The 17,805-nt window shown below is 35.4% G+C and overlaps 2 protein-coding genes across 3 annotated transcripts; one reads left to right on the forward strand and one right to left on the reverse strand.

The window, feature by feature from the left end:
* Nucleotides 1–1,366: 1,366 nt before the first annotated feature.
* LOC148875901 (uncharacterized) lies at nucleotides 1,367–2,924 on the forward strand. The gene is made up of 3 exons (XM_088965692.1): nucleotides 1,367–1,722; nucleotides 1,927–2,152; nucleotides 2,363–2,924. The coding sequence occupies exons 1-3, from the start codon at nucleotides 1,441–1,443 to the stop codon at nucleotides 2,782–2,784; spliced, it is 930 nt and encodes a 309-aa protein (XP_088821818.1). The 5' UTR covers nucleotides 1,367–1,440; the 3' UTR covers nucleotides 2,785–2,924.
* Nucleotides 2,925–4,209: 1,285 nt separating this feature from the next.
* Nucleotides 4,210–8,193, reverse strand: LOC148875902 (beta-glucuronosyltransferase GlcAT14B-like). 2 transcript variants are annotated; one of them, XM_088965690.1, is made up of 6 exons: nucleotides 7,556–8,193; nucleotides 6,443–7,181; nucleotides 6,217–6,292; nucleotides 6,009–6,124; nucleotides 5,225–5,302; nucleotides 4,210–4,964 (listed from the first exon to the last, which is right to left on the reverse strand). In XM_088965690.1, the coding sequence occupies exons 2-6, from the start codon at nucleotides 7,014–7,016 to the stop codon at nucleotides 4,465–4,467; spliced, it is 1,344 nt and encodes a 447-aa protein (XP_088821816.1). In that variant the 5' UTR covers nucleotides 7,017–7,181; nucleotides 7,556–8,193; the 3' UTR covers nucleotides 4,210–4,464. The 2 variants fall into 2 exon arrangements, with proteins under 2 accessions (XP_088821816.1, XP_088821817.1); XM_088965691.1 differs by lacking the exon at nucleotides 5,225–5,302.
* Between the last annotated feature and the right edge of the window lie 9,612 nt (nucleotides 8,194–17,805).

A 17,805-nucleotide genomic window follows, 5' to 3' on the forward strand; every position in this document is an offset into this window, starting at 1 on the left:
AAGTCAGTATTCTTGTAGTAGTTGCAGCTAAAGTTTGAGTGCTAAAGAGCTTGAATGTAAGTAATTGCGCGTACCTGGACCCTGGAGGGGTTGATGCCCTTATATAGGTGAGCTATCATGGGTCTTGTGAAACGGTTCCGAGATTTGTGGCCTAAGTGGATGAGATCCATTTCCACTTTAGTCGGGGAGTAACGTATCAGTCAATGAAGTTTATTGTCGTCGCCCAATTCGGGTGGGGAGAAGACAAGGCCTGCCGTTACGCGGCGTGATCCCGTGATATTCGGAGTATATCGGGAAGCTTCTAGAGTCGATTACGTGTCACTTTGGTTCCTAAGCCCCAAACTGGCTTAGGCGTCAAGGTGCCTTTATGCCGAGATGACTCTATGTCGAGGTGATTTTACGCCGAGGTGATTCTATGCCGAGGTGGCCAAACATTCGAACTCTAAAAACTACTGACTAGGTCGTGCCAAATTACCCTCATCAAAGATAATGTTTACAAAATTTAAATTACAATGGCAAATTTTAAACCATATTAATATATTATGATAACATACATATTAAATTATTCAATTTAATCAATAAAAATAATATATATTTTAAATTATATATTATATTTATTGAAAATCAAGTTTTTAAAGAATATATTGGAGAATAAATAAACAATAGATTTCACGAATAGAGCTTAAAACCATTAAGGTTAGAACCAACCCTAAAACCAATATTTATGGGATAATTTCAGATTGTACCACGAAACCAAACTGAACCGACCCATACTCACCAGAAAGACTAAGCAAAACCATGTTACTGCATCTAATCTTTGTTTAACTGATTAATAACAAATATAATATTATTTTGTGCAAGTAGAACTTTAGAAAGAAGTAGGTGGGCGACAAGCCTGGTCCCACATTGGGATAAAACCAAGATATCCACGTCCGCATACAGCCTCACGTGGCCTCCTCGTCAGATTCTCCAGTTGGCATCTCATCATTTGACTTCCAGCCTGCGGGGTCCCTACACGCTCCCAACATGAGTATAAGTCCCAATGCTTTTGGGATCTTATAGACTTATTGTACACTTTATTTAACCCAAAAGAAATTAGAAAAATAATGGAAAAGCAAAAAGAAATTATATAAAAATCGGATATTCGAGTCAATTAGATCCGGATAAAATTTGGAACTCTAGTTATTGGACTAGACTGACGTGGATCCTCGCTGTTTCATCCATCACCCACCCAAACTACTTCTTCGTCAAAATGCGCCATAACCAATGGGGATTTGCCGCCTGGACTATAGTCCTCACCCACATATTAAGCGGCGGCTCGTTCGTCCACGTTGGCAGCTGGGTCCCGCCCTACTACCCTACTACTACCACAAATCGGAGATCTCGCTAATATAAAACTGGCTCATTCAGAATTTTGATAGTAGTAGACACTGAGAGGCCATGGCCGGACCGACGGCGAGAATACCGGGGAACTGCCGGAGCATTAATTCTGGTGATCGTGAGGTTGAATGGTTCGGGGGAAGGCCCAGCCTCCCCGTTCCCGATGTGTTTTTTGGCTTCCTCGAGGAAGGAGATGGGTCGCCGGAAATCTGTTCCGATAAGGGCGATGGCTACAACCAAGACGGAGCTGGTTTCCTCGTCGACGAGGACGAGGAGGAAGAAAGTTCTAGCAACGCTGAGGAGAGCAAGGCGTTTTGGGAGAAGCAGCACCAGCTTCTGCAAGTAAGTTACACAATCATCCTTCCTAACACTTCTCATGGAATTAATCCCGTCTTCTGAGAGGATTCAGTGATGTCGGTGTCTCTGATACATATCCTCTCCGTTATTTCTTCCTTTTTTTACCTTTGTCGGTATTATTGTCATAAAGATATCATATTCATCACGCGGCGACGGGAATGCTAACCGGAAAACTTCACCAAATTGCAGGCGACCTTGTGCAGGACCAGCTCTCTGGAATCCAAAATCAGACAAGCCACCAAAGAGGCCATAACGGAATGTCAGTTGGCAGGAAACATTTGCATTTGCCGGAAACCCGTAGCCGGAGGTTGCCGGAGATGCTTGCAGCGGGAAGTTTCTGACCATCTTCTCAAGGCTGGTTACAACAGTGCCATATGTAAATCCAAGTGGAGAAGCTCCCTAGACATCCCATCAGGTATATAAGATTTTCACAAAACCGTAGAACTTGGTTTTAAGCTTTTCGACCAAATCAAATAATTTTACCTGAATCCCTTGATTCCATTTGGAACTTATACCATCTTAACGAAAACAAAGACCCTACTTTCAGAAGTTCAGATTTCTCATTATCATACAAGTATCAACTGCTCTGTATCCAATGTGGCTCACCCTTTTGAACTTCTTACAGGAGAACACACCTATCTCGATGTGGTGGAAAACAATCCCAGGAAAGGTGATGTGAGAGTAGTGATCGAGTTGAATTTCCGGGGTGAATTCGAGGTGGCGAGAGCAAGTGAAGAATACAACCGGTTAATCAAACGGCTTCCTGAAGTTTTCGTCGGAAAGGCCGAAAGGCTACGTACTCTGATCAAGATATTGTGTTCATCCGCTAAGAAATGCATGAAAGAAAACAAGATGCACATGGCTCCATGGAGGAAACACAAGTATATGCAGGCCAAGTGGTTCAGAACCTGCGAAAGAACGACGCCTGCCCCACTATTTCCGGTGGGATATTCTGACCGGCCGACAAGGCCAAAAGCTTCTATGCTGACATTCGATTTGTTGGAGAAGTTACCCAGCTTGCATTGTACAGCGGTTAAAGTTGTGTGATTCCGAAGTCCAAACATAGTTTTGTCCACTGTCTTTGCCTGTTTCCCTTGGAAATATACAATTTTAACAACCCTCTGTAAATTTCAGAGAGAATAAATATACATACTTGAAATTGAATGAATGGGGTCGGTTCTCCTATAATTGTCGATAATTGTCTTTCATTCGATGTCTGTTGGGTCTGATCCATTGGATAGTAGTTTTGAGTTTTTTTTATTTTTTAAGATGATTAATTGCAGAGGCTACAAGTTCTTCTCCCAATTGAAGACGGAGAAGAATCAAGCAAGGAACAGAGGAAGAGGATATTTTTGTTTTGTAGTTGATATAAGTAATGGCGTGATTTGAATGTATAATTGGGTTTTAGCAATTCAGGGAAACTAGAAAGGGTAATCCAGTTGTGTAATTACTAATTACTTGTTAGGGAGTATTGAAGCAGAGTCAATTTCTTTCTTTGTTTGATACTGCTGTTCTTTTCCCTGTATCCAATCATCAATCCTAAACTTTCGGAAAAGAAAAAGTATTCCACCCGACTAGGGTTAAGAGTCACGGAAACAAGAAGCGTGTTTTGTTTGCTAGAGTCGAAATTACCTACAGCTTGTCACTTTCTACTTTTCCTTGACAAATGTCCCATCTTCGCAGGACACTCGTAAGAAAAAGTTGAGCTATATTTGTTTGCAACTCAAATCTGAACCGGATACAAATACCAGGTGGTTCAGTTTTGCATCCTTCATTTGTTTGTAACCATGACTTTCACTCTCATCAGATGCAAAATGTGTTTTGCAATCTCTGACTCTTGAGGATAAGCAGATATGGTACAATGTTACCATTGGTGAAATGAGAAGAATAGTAGAAGCAGAGTATATTCCTATCATGCAAAAACTGTCTAATTCTTCTATAAATTCTTCATTTAGCATTTTCTCCCAATCTCCAAGTGCGCATCTTTCTTCAAATTTAACTCAGGAAATTCAACATTCAGCCTGTAGTGATAATTCAAGTATTTTGTGCTTCCCCCATAGAGTTGGAACTAGAAAGTGTTTCCATGAACTCTTGAACTGTATATAACAGACTTCATCTTGATTCAGCACTGGTACAACTGCCTTCCCAAAAATCCTTCTAGATACCTTTTGATGATGGTATCTTAAGTTCGTAACTTGATTTTGTGCTGAACTGTGATTGTGCAAGAAGGTTATAAAAATGCCTATTGATTCTTATCCTTCAACTAACAGAGCTTAATAGGTTCTTGGGTTAGGATTCCACACATCAACAGATCCATTGCAATCTCCAAAACAATGAATAAACATTTGAAACAGAAAATGTTCTACATTAGATCCTCTGGCATTGCGAGAAGTGCATCTGGGAACACTCTCGCTGCTTCATTCTGTCAAAAATGCCTAAATTTTGATGATATGACCAGGGAAAATATAGAAATGAACATTAAAGTGTTGATTGAATCATTTCTTAATCGAGAAAGTGAATACCTGCATTTCGGGATCCATCTCCCTTTATAAATATCACTGTTCACTAGGCCTCAAATTGTGGAAGGATTCAATCTACTCACAGAATTTCTTACCACATGATAGATAAGGGTGCTTGTCTATTTTCGGTAGCTCTTCAACCGACTACAGTTTTCAATTTGTGGCTGGTGAATCTGGGCAGCCGCAACTAAAATTGCTTCTGTTTACTCTATTTACACTGGTTATGAGAAAATTTAGATGAAAAAACTAGCCTAGTTATGAGCATTGCAAGCCTGCGTGCTCCTCGCCCTGGTTTAACATTGGATGGGTTGCCCACCTCAGAACAAGGGGGGTTTCCAGAGCACCAACCACCAGGTGTGAAGCCACCATTCTTCCGGCCAAGAAGTTCGTTATCAATCTTATCCAAGACAGGGTCATTTCGTTTAAACTTTCTGGCAAAGGGAGCATTGCTGTTAATCATCATCATTGTGTCATTAACGCTGAGGGTGTGAGGATGCTGTTTCGGGGGAATGTCCCATGATATGTAATGCATATCATGGTTGACAGTGGTCTTTGCGAACTCTGGCGCATTGCAAATGACTGTTTGGAAGTATCCTTCAGGGGAAGAGATGAAGTTGGTGTAGTACATGAGAAGGATTCTTGGCAAGTTGTCCCAGCCCCATATGCAGTATTCCACAAATGAGCGTGATAGAACCATCCATGCTGATCCTGTACCAACAATATATGTCAATTATGACTTATAAAGAGAGAACATTTCAAATTGTCAACACCTTCGGAAACTTTTTGATCCTTTATTGCCGAAAACAAAAATCTTTGATCTCTTAATCAGCAGGTCATACTGTGGTGGTTTCTAAGCAGACAACAGATCAGAAAATTTTCATTCAGTTCCCATTTTTTTTCTATCAGTTTAGAAACCACAGAGATTTCCTAATTAGAACATGCTGCAAAGGAGAGATCAACCCTCTTACGTATGTCCCGCAGACAGTCAGCTATAGAAAATACTTGGTTTACACATGCATACTTCCATCTTTTGGTTATAAAAGAATCTGCAGAAGTAGGGTTATTGGGTCAAGAGTAGAGCCTTCATGTTTGAATGATGCAAATTACAACCAAGAAAAGCAAAAGAGCATGTTGTGTAAAATCTTGTAGATGGTGATCAAAGTAAATCCTCCATACTGAAGAAGCATTTACAGCCAAATAACAGACAACATGTATATTATTTTTTATTTCTATTCCTCCAAGGAGTATGGTTGCATCTTTTAGCAATAAATAAACAACCCTGATAGCTGATTTAATAAAGTTATCGAGCTCAGCTTAGCTTATTAAAAGGGCATTATCCCAGGCTTAGATATATTTACAGCCAAATAACAGACAACATGTATATTATTTTTTATTTCTATTCCTCCAAGGAGTATGGTTGCATCTTTTAGCAATAAAATAAACAACCCTGATAGCTGATCTAATAAAGTTATCGAGCTCAGCTTAGCTTATTAAAAGGGTACTATGCCAGGCTTAGATATATTTATAAATGAGAAACAGTTTTGGATAAAGTACAGGTAAGCGTCTCGACCTTATAATTAACTTATAAAAGCAAAGGTAGCAATTTTTGACATGGTCAATGATATATTTAGAGTTTTCTAGCATCCTACTTAGGTCAAATTTCAGTGTGCAACCATCAACAAAATTTGCGGTTTATGGTTTACTTTTCACTACCCCAAGGTGTCAAGGAAAGGGAGGAGAAAGAAAACTAACCAGTGAATAACTTGAATGCTGTTGGCACTTGTCTTCGTTGAGTAACCCAGAAAATGTCTGATTTTGTTGACAAGTAAAGCCCAGGATCAACAATCAAGGGTTTTGCCCTTTGTCCCCTGTGTAGCACAACCACATAATATAAGGTTGATGACTCTTCACATTCCCAATTCATTAAGAAAGAAAGTGAACAAGAAGAAATTGAACTTACTCCTTCCACCCCAATCGACTTGTGTGTTCTATGAAATTCAGATTTCTGTCCACAGTGGAAAATGCGTGAAGAATATCTGCACCCCAACAATTCTGATCAATCACAAGAACACCAAAATATGCTCGGAGTACAAGAAATTATCAACTCACACTAAACAGAATGAATTTCCATGACCAAAACGACCCACCAAGGAAGGAAGGAAATAAAAAGAAGGATCAGAACCAACCATCCTGTGTCACAAGTGGATAATCCGAAGCACTGAGGTTTATGAACCAATCCCACTCCTTGCTTTCCCTGAGAAGGATGGCACAGGCATGGAGAGTATTAGCAACCATTGTCGGTCCTCTGTAAGTAACCATATTCGCTTTGGTAATCATGCGCACATTCCCAACTTTTCTGAAGATTGTATTGTTTTTTACGCGATAAGCAAGCTCCAATCTTTCTGCAGCTGGTGCTTCCAAGTCCAAATGGACGATGTAATGGTTCCATGGGTGATACAGTGCGTGGAGGGTCCTCCAGAGCTTCTCCAGATCACCTCTTGATCCGGAGACAAGGTAAGCCAGACGAGGGATAGGGGGGCGAGACGGTGGGGGTGGCTTATGAGGAACCTTTGATTCAATGAAAACTGGGTCCGTCTGGTTTCCAGAGACGCGGATTGGAAGGATTGAGAAAATTGAATTGATTGTTTGTACTGAAGACATAAGACCCATGTTGAAGCAGGTAGCGACGAGGAAAATGAAGATTAGAGAGGTTACAACAAGCGGGAACACCCATTTCTTCTCCACGTTTGGGGCTCCCATTAGAAAATCTTTTCATGTGCTCTCTTCAAATTCAATCAAATTCTAGTATTTTATCTTCTGATTGATCCAGCTTTTTCCGACCTAAGAAGCGGATTCAAGGGGCAAAATTAATCCCCCGGGCTTCATAGTTGCATTGATAGTTCACGTAAGACGAATTCACTTTACCTGTTGGAACGGAACAACGCCAAAACAGAAAACAATTAAGACCCTGTTCTTCCAGGAAAGATGAAACTTTATTAAGCTATGACAAATTCGAATTAATCGCAAACAACCAGCTTAGGTGATGGAACGGAGGAAACCGAAGGATAAAGAGAAACACCAACGCAGGATTAAAGTAACTATGAAATGAAAAAAAGAAAATAACGAAGCATACGATTCATTGAAGACATAATTAAGTTTCAGAAGACTTGTATCGGAAACATTGGAAGCTCCGAAAGAGAACAACAACACCGGAAGTCCGGACCATAAAATGAATCAAACATAAAACAACAACATTCGTAAAGGAAAAAAAGGAAAAAAAAATTCTGTGGCAAGAGAACCTGAAGGTAATGCAAGAGAAGGAGGAGAGCAAGCTTGTTGTTTGTAGCACCTTCCCGAAGAGAGCAAAAAGAAGAAAGGAGAAAGAGAGATTGGACGGACATGAACGGATGGATGTGCTCCGACCCGTGTCTCTGGTAGTTGATTCCCCGCTTCTTCTTACAGAAAAAGAAACAATATAATATCGCAAGAAATAAATTAAATAATGGCGGAGCAACGAAACCCCCCAGGAGTTCAGACGTGGGTTGTGGGTTTCACTATCGTTTGGGCGTTTCTGCCTTTCTGGCTTGGTTTTCCACTTCTCCTCCTTCCTCCACTTTTCTGTAATTCTGTTGTTTTCTGCATTTATCGATATCGCCGGCTTCGGAACTCGGTTGACCCAGGGCAATATCCATCTACGTATCGACTACCTCTAGCTTTGTAACGTAGTACCGGGGTTATATTGTCCACACGATCTGTTGAACAGTTAGTGTTTGACATTTTGATGACCAATCCAAGGGCTTTAGATTCGTCGGTATTTCGGTATCACGAGTTTGTGTACGTGCATATGGCATCGTTGCTTTTTCTCGAACTCCGTATTTTGTGAGTGAAAGCTCCCAACGACCTGGATCATCTACCGACCATCCTCGTTCTTTAAGTCATTATTCAGTAGTCAGTCATTAGTGTGTAGACCAGGTTTGCCGTTTGCGCATGCACACACGTGACACAATACACCGATGTAAAAGGTGCAGGACTCCACTATGGTGGGACCTATTTAAAGACGGGATAATCTTGGCCGTCAAAAGTTGATTTTGCCACAGAACCTGTAGGTTTGAGACCGAATCAGCCCTTAACTAGACTACCCCACAGTACATTTCCGCCGTATATTCGGAACATCTATCGATGTTGACATCTTCTTTCCTAATGCGAGGCTGATTTAGAAAGCGTGCACGTCACCAATTCGAATGAGGCTCATTATTGTTCGTTAAGCAGGTGATACGGCTCACCCTGTCAGAAGAAGACAAAAAATAAATAAATAATTCAGAATTCTCGTTTTGAATCATACGAATTTCTGAGCACAACCGAACTCTGACGGTAGCAATCTATTGGAATCTTCAAATTGCAAAGGTTCTGCTTTCTATGCGTGGGGAAGTAACAAACTGACAATCCATTCTTTGGATAAATAAATCATCTATCTGATTTTATTAAAAAGAAATAAGGCCCCGTTGGTTTTTGGTAAGTTATTTACCGGGTGCATTTATTGGGTAAGGTTTTTTTGGAAAACACTTATTTGGGTTTGGGTAAGTGTATTTAGTTATGTTATTTTATTTCTTATATAAATAAGGTAATGACTATTATTAGAAGGTAGATTTTTGTCCAGGAGAATTATTTATTCACTTAACAGATGGGGGTAAGTGATACCTAGGAAAACAAATTTTTCCCGATCCCTACATAATTTTGAAAAAGGAACATGGAATTCTTAGTCAATGGGAATCAAAATACTATTGACCAAATTTCCCCCATCTCAAAATCCAAAAATAGAACAAGACCTGAATGTTTTTTCTTCATCAACTTTTTGAAAACTGTGCACAGAGAGACTGCTGAAAGTTAAATTTACATCATCAAATTAATGGTGATTCCATCATACACAAATTGATACACAGAACATCAGTGGTTTCAATTAATTAATTTCTTAATTCAAAGCACTGTGGAATCAAAATAATAAGAAAATCCATTCTTGTTGCATTCTTGGCAACGGTTTGTCCATCCATCATCAATCCCTTCATCAGGACTGACTTTGCAATTGCCATTGCATTTGAAGCACAATATGAAGTGTATCCCTGTGCAGCCATCACATGGGCCATTGGAGTGATTGACTGGGACTCCTTGCAAGAGTGGCCGGAGCTTCCCTTGCTCGTGCAAGCTCACCACCTCATCAGCTCCTCTGATGTATCTCCCCCTTGCAAGAGCAGGAAGCAACAAAATCGAAGTTCAATTGTGCTCAGAAATCACCAATGGTCTCTTGTTCCAGGCTATAGCTCAGTTGAAAAAATGGGAGGAAGGAGAGTTTAAATGATTCATAATGAGAGGATTGGATTATTTGCCTTTTTTTTTTTGTTTTTTGAGTACACTCCCATTTTTGAGCATTGAAAAAATGGGAGGAAGGAGAGTTCAATACACCCACTTAACAAAAAGACGTGTTAAAATGGCTTGATTTGAATAGGTAACATTCACGCCTACTATTGGAGGTTACACACTCGCTGTGAACCTACGGGTTCACTGGATTTATTCTCGCATTTGAGAATGTATTATTTTTCGTTTTTTGCGTAAAAGGGCTTTTGAAAAAGTTATTTTGAAATGGGCTTCTTGGAAAAAACACTTTCTTAGTGTTTGTTTGACACTCTGGTCTTTTTATAAACATGAAACTGCTTTTTATCTAAATGGACTTTTTTTTTGTATTTTGATACAAAATGCCCCTTCTGAATTTTTTTTTTCACTAAAAATGATTTTTTGATGGGATTTTGGATTCGCAACAATGTTTTAAAAACAGACCTCATACCGAAACTGTTTTGACCATGGGTTTTTGGGTCAATGGTTTGACTGTCTGGATTGAATGAATAGTTTATAATTTTTTTTTAAAAAGAAAAGAAATAATTAAAACAAAAATGGAAAAAATTGTTATCTGAATTGAATGGATCGTTGGTTTGATCACCCAGGTTAGCAGGTCATTGACCAAGAGGGTGTTTGGAACCGTGTGCATTTATTCAATAAAACTACCACATAGGCACCACTTCAGCAGTTCCCCTCTCATACTCTTTCGTATGAATTGAGAATAGTAAAAGATGATTTCGGTTTTTGTGCACACCTATTGTTTAGGGAAGTTATTTTTTAAAGCTTCCTCAAACGGTTTTTACTGTTATACTAATGTAGTGCCTAGTGACACCTAGTTGTCATAAACTGTTGTAATTTTTATCTTTTTCGATTTTGTAAACAAATAAAGTACAAATGTTGAATGAAAAATCGTAAATAGAACCAAATACATACCAAGTGTATGATTTTTGAAAAATGAACAATTTTAGGATAAAATGGAATTACCTACTTGAACGGTTTTGGGGTCGAATGGTCCAACCATCCGAGTCAATTTCTAAAACCGACACGGAGAGCGCTTCTGCATTAAAAGTCATTTGCAGAAAATTTTGAACCATATGATCTATTTGACTCCGAGGTGTGGTGTTAATCAATTGACACGTGTTCCATCAATGGAGTTGCCAGGCCCACATTGGAAATTTGGCACGCACCCCACCACCACCACCCCCCAAGTATCTTTTTCTCGGGGCAGGTTTTTCTACCGCGTGGACGCATAGAAATACCAAACTCAAATGGTTCATGTGATCAGTCCATTTCCATACTTATCTCATCAACTCACTTGTCAATGTCATTCTCATATGAGTCATATACTCATATCTCATCAACAGATCAACGCAGAACGCACCCTCGTCTGTTTCATTCTCCCAAGCAATTAATGGTCGTTATTTCTTCCATCAAAATAATTTGCCAGGTGTAACATGGGAAAATGTAGCAACGAGGAAATGTGTGGGCCCAAATGGATCCCTTTCTAAGTCTTCATGATTTCATGTCTCTCACTCACATTTATAATATGAATAGCAAACTGTGTGATTGAATGTTGGTTATTGGTTACGATATTTAATGGAACTATGCTTATCCAGTGGTTCTTTATAATTGTTGTTTGGTGGTCCGCTTAATTAGATGACGCGGTATGGCGCCATTTAATCAAGTTGGAATAGCCGAATAGGAAGTTGGAGCTGTTGCATAAAATGATAAAATATTAAATGGACCATGAGAAATTAGGTCATTCCATTTAATTTCTCGCAATTCTTTTCCTCTTACAGGTGTTAAATGGACCAAAGATTAACGGTTTGAATTGGACTGGATTGGATTGGACCTAATTCATATGAAATATGAAATGGGGGATTTTATGAAAAGTTTAGGTATAAACGAAGATAAGATATGTAACTAATTGGACCCAAGACCTAGAATTTGTCCCAATTATGTTAGTGACCCACTGCTTGGTGGAGTTGACAGATGGCAAGCATGAAAATGTTTATGCATTGGAGAATGACGACTTGGAGGATAAAGCCCAAGGTGATGACCCCTTGTATGGTTAGGTTTTGGTTGAGTTTGTTAACTATTAGACAAGGCTGCAACAGTGAACTATACAAGGGGAATCGTATTGGCTTTGGCTGCGTAGATGGCCGTGGAATCAATGGTAATGCCTAGCGATGAGTATTATTCAGTTTTAACCGAATAATCGAACTGAAAATTTCGGTTTCAGGTTTTTTAGTTTGGCTTTTTCAGTTTTTGGTTAAATTGATTTGGTTTTTTCGGTTTGTGACTATTTTGGTTTTTGAAATTAGAATTTTGGTTAACTGAATTAATCAAACTTTTTATTATTATATGTAATATAATATATAATATGTAATATATAATATGCAATATATAATATACTGAAATTTGGTTTCATAATATATATATATATATATGTGTGTGTGTGTGTGTGTGTGTGTGGAATCAATGGTAATGCCTAAGGGTGAGCATTATTCGGTTAAAACCGAATTATCGAACTGAAAATTTTGGTTTCAATTTTTTTGGTTTGGCTTTTTCAGTTTTTGGTTAAATCGGTTTGGTTTTTTTGGTTTTTGAAATTAGAATTTCGATTAACCGAATTAACCAAACTTTTTATTATTATATGTAATATATAATATATAATATATAATATGTAACATATAATATATAATATATTATATATTTATATATTAATATATAATATACTGAAATTTGATTTCATAATATATATTTTATAATATATAATATATATTATATTTTTTATAATATATAATATATATTATATTTTTTATAATATATAATATATAATATATATTATATTATTAAAATTCGGTTTTAACTAAAAACCGAACCAAAAATTTTGGTTTCAGTTTCAATTTTCATTTTTATAATTCGGTTTTAAAATTTCGATTTATTCAGTTCAGTTTTTAACTGAATAAACCGAATACTCACCCCTAATAATGCCCTACTTAAGTGATAAAATATATAATTCCTATAGTGAGAGATTGAATAATTGTGGGCCCATATATTTTATCACTGATGTAGAGAGTTATTATTGGTTTTACACCTTGCTGGATAGCTATTGGGTTTAGCTAATCCTAAAGTGACTGAAAGTTGATGTAGCATTTCGAGACTTTTCACTAGATGTTGGTTATAGGCTTTTTAGGTGGAGCACCTCATATTGTAAAGCCCTTCTAGTTGATGCGATCTGAAATTGAATTTATCACCATAATCATCTCAATAGACCTTGTAGCCAAGGTTCTCAAGGGATGCATGGACTTGACTAGTTTTATTGGATCTGTTTTTCTTTTTTTTCTCCAATTCATTTTTTTAGACTTTTTAGGCTCAGTGTGAATATAAGGTTCAGAAATACCATATACAAGATTTTGTACTGTACATGTTTGTATTTGTACTTTTTTTTTTCTAAACTAAGCATTAGTAATTCAATGTGTTCTTAAAGCAAAGAGGTGCTACATAGGGGTGTTGATTGGACAGGATTTGGTCCAACCCGATCCAGTCCAATGTGAGTCCATTACAAATGGATCAGGTCCAATCTAATCCAATGAATAATTTGGACCATTTTGGACCGGTCCAATTCATTTTAATTTAGACTGGTTTCAACCCAAATCTGGTCCAGTGAGACCTATATTCTTATCTTGTATCAATGGACTGGATATTGGCTAAATCCAATCAAGTCTAATATAAATTTATTAAGGACAAACCAGGTCCAGTCCAATCTAATAAATATTTTGGACTGGATTGATCCAATCCACTATGCCTTTTTGGTTCGTTCAATCCGTCCAAATTGATTTTGGAGTGGACGGAGTCTAATCCAAAACCAGCCCATTGACACCCTTAGTGCTACACAAGACGAGGGTAGTACGATCCCACGAATCACACAAGCAAATTAAACTAAGACCCCCAGGGGGATTACTATGATTAAAAGAAATACAACCATTATCTGCTGAAAGAGCTCCCCTAGCATTCCAATCCGCCGCTTGATTTGCCTCTCTATACACATGCCTGTATTTCACCCTTTGACTGAGATGATCTCTGCACAATAAGCATTCTCTAACAATGTTACTAATGGTCCACGGCGGCCACACTTGACCTTTAAGGCAGGAAATGACTAATCGTGATTCCCCTTCTATAATATGGGCCTCCCACGCAGCCCATGCTTCAACAGTATTGATGGTCGAATACAAAAATTGTAGCCTTCGAAATCAACGATATTGCCTAGGTGATTTCTAACCACTAGAACTCTCCAGATCTCAAGCATTGAAGTTGATTTTGATTGTGCCTGCTCTCAGGGGGCGCCAATAGACATTCAGCCACCTCTTCTCCACTACTGCAACATTGGCAAATGTCTTCTGATTTCTAATTTTCCACAATTGCCATAAGATGTAACCACTCTTTTCAAGCACATTGTTATTATTCTTCTTATAGGTCTCATACACCCTAGTCCACCACGACATCATGTTCGGGTCCAAAGTAGAAGGGCCCACTAAATTGGGGCCTACAATATTCCATACCTGTTTTGCTTCTTCACAGTCCCTCTCCACAGAAGATACATCCTCCGTCAATGTTAATCCCCTTAGCCCTGAAAAGGCTCTTTGTGAGGAGTCTACCCTTTAGAACCAGATAAGAAAAGGTCTTGAGTTTGGGTTGACATTTCAGATTCCAAATGTGAGAATTCCAGTTAACACACTGATCATTAGCCACAGACAGGTTGCATTTGAACTTGTATGTTGTTTTCATTGAAAATTCACCATTAGCATTTAATCTCCGAATTAGTCTGTCCTTTACGTTCCCTGAGGGGATAAAGATAATCTTATATTGTTCATAGAGGATTAGTGATAAGACTACAAACTTTTTCCTCCCTCCAAACTTTCTTATCATGGTTAATGCAATCATTCACCCAAAGATCTTCAATAGCACCATGGGGAATATTAAGATTCTCTCTAATGATAGAATTATCCATCCATCTGTCGTTCCAAAAATTAATGGACCTCCCGTCCCCAACTTCCCATCTCAGCCCTTTTTTTAAAAGATCTCTAGCATGAAAGATCCCTCTCCAGGCCCATCAAATCTTCATTTTCATTTTAATACTAGTAGGACCTGTGCTATGCACGGGATTTATTAAGCAAAAGCTAAATAATAAAAAGTATCATTTACTAAAATACCCCTTATAGTTTTATGGATTTACTAAAGTCTACCCTATAGTTAAAATTTTACTAAAAGACCACTTATAATTTGCAATGGATTTAATCAATCTTCCATTAGATGACAGTGGAAAATAACAGTATTGACCCTAATATTCATTTAAATAAATTTAATCAAAAGAAAATAAAAATAAAAATACAATTTTTGCCCTTTATAAGACATGGGCAACCACTCTATTGGCTATATTTAGTTAATTTTGTTTCTTGTACCAAAAAAAATGTTAAGGGTATTTTTAGAATAAAAAATCATGGGCCTAATGGAAAAACAAACACTCCTTAATGAAATGTTGATTAAGCAAATGAATTGTAAAATATATGGGATGTTTTAATAAAATGAAAACTATAAGGTAGGTTTAAGTAAATATGTAAAACTATAAGATGTGTTCTAGTAAACGACCCTAATAGAATCATATAAGAGTATACAATTGTTTTATAATACAAAAATAACAATAATTAATTTCAGTTAGGTTTATTCATCAAACTGATGAAACCGACCAACCTGATCAACTCGACCTGAGTTGGTTGGTTTTCTAGTATTTTAGGTCGGCTTTGGTTAAAAAATTTCCCAATTCAACCAAGTTGGATCAATTTCACTTTGGCCATTTGTAAACCAACCAAAATCAAACGTGCAAACCATGGATATATATATATATTAATATTTTATATTTTAAATATAATTTTTAAAATAGAAAAGTGAGAAATTTCCCATACTTCTTAGTCTAAAATGTTTTATATCATAAGTCTAATTTTTAAATTTATTTTTTAATAATTACAATATAATTTTTAAAATTAAATTCAATTTTTAAGTTTAAATCTTTTGAACCGATTGACCAAACCAAAAAATCAATCCAAACCAATACAACTTGAGTAGGCCAATTTTCACAAAAAGTCAGTTGGTTTCAGTTGACCAACTCCCCAACCTGACAAGGTCAATTTGGTTGGCCAAATAGCCTACGACCGAACCGAACCAACTCATGAACACTCATAATTTCAGTTAAATTAATAGTCTCATCTCTAATAAATAACAACAGTTTAATCTCCAATAACTATTGAAAATTTATAACAAAAATACACAATTATTAAAATATATTGACAATGAAAAAAATACAATATGTACTAAAAATATATTAAATTAGTTGATAAATAGTATAATATCAAATAATAGTTTAATCTCTAATAAATGTTAATCAATAAGTTATAACAAAAATACAATAAGTACAATAAATTAAATTTAAAAATTTCACTAATAGTAGTTTAATCTCCAATAATTATTGAAAGTTTTCTATTAAATAAAAAGACAAAATAAATTTATACATAATCATTGAAAATGCATTTATAACAAAAACAATAAATAATTACTGAAATACAATAAATATGTTTTTAGTACATATAATTATATAATAAATACAGATAATATTAATTTTTTGAAAGTTATTTTCTTGAATTATTACTTGATATAGGTGAAATTAGTTATTTACAATATTATGTAAAAATATTAAATTATTATTAATTTCAATATTATGTTATATTTATTTTTCTGCTTTTTAATTTTTAAATTTATTACATAGTTTCTTTATTTTAACTATTTAAAATCTTGTTATGTTAAATATTTTTTTATTTAAAATATTTAGTTATTTAAATACTTAAATAATATGTAAAATATTTAAATTTAAAATATTAATTATCTATAGAAATTAATTATCCATAAAATCATAATTTATACTATTATTACATAATTTCTTTATTAATTTTGTAATATATTAAATTATTATTATTTTCAATATTATGTTATAATTATTTTTCTGCTTTAAAGAACTATTTTGAATTTATTACATAATTTCATTATTTTAACTATTTAAAATCTCGTAATGATAAATATCTAGTTATTTAAATATGTAAATAATATATAAAAATTTTAAATTTTTTTGTTATTTTAATTTTATTTATTTATAGCTATTACATATTATTAAATGTTTGAAAAAATTTAAGTTGATGATCCAGAAAAACATAATTTAAATTGTTAGTAAAAAATTTCGTGATATATTTTGTAAAAATATAAAATTTTTTTATTAGATAATTTCATTATTTTAACTATTTAAAATATAGTTATGATAAATATCTAGTTATTTAAATATTTAAATAATCTATAAAATATTTAAATTTTATTTATTTAAATCTATTACATATTATTAAATATTTGAAAAGCATTTAAATTTCTAACTTGAAAAAACATAATTTAAATTGTTAGTACATAATTTTGTGATATATTTTGTAAAAATTTAAAATTATTTTTTGTGTTTTTAATAAATATTTTAAAGTTATAATATAATTTTGTTAGAATATTTAAATCTTTCTTAATTTTTTTATATAAACTTTCTTTGGATAGATATAGATAAAAAGTATGGGAGTTGATAAATAGGAATTAGAGATAATTTAGGAGAGAAAACCTCTACTAAATTAGAGATAATTGTGGAGATAAATATGAATTAGAGATAACTTAGAAGGTAAATAGGAATTAGAGATAATTCTAGAGAAAGTGGGGGAGGTCGTTTTGGAGAAATTTTAGGAGAAGAGATTATTTAGTTTATTGGGAAGTGCATCTCATTGGTTGTTTAAAAAATGACATGGAATAAAAAAATAAAAAATTCAAAAACTAGAGAAAATTTCTTAACTTCTTTGTTTTAATATATATATATATATATATATATATATATATATATATATATATATATATAGAGAGAGAGAGAGAGAGAGAGAGAGAGAGAGAGAGAGAGAGAGAGAGAGAGATCCCATAAATTGTCTTTTTGAAGAAAATTTCCCTTCACCACTTTAACCCATAAATTAATATCCTCATTGAGAATTTTTCATCCCACTTTTTCCAGGCTATTTTCATTGACCCATTGGAG

Source organism: Nelumbo lutea, chromosome 1 (genome assembly GCF_056320005.1).
Source record: "Nelumbo lutea isolate HS-2025 chromosome 1, American lotus-T2T, whole genome shotgun sequence".
In the NCBI taxonomy this organism is placed as follows: domain Eukaryota; kingdom Viridiplantae; phylum Streptophyta; class Magnoliopsida; order Proteales; family Nelumbonaceae; genus Nelumbo; species Nelumbo lutea.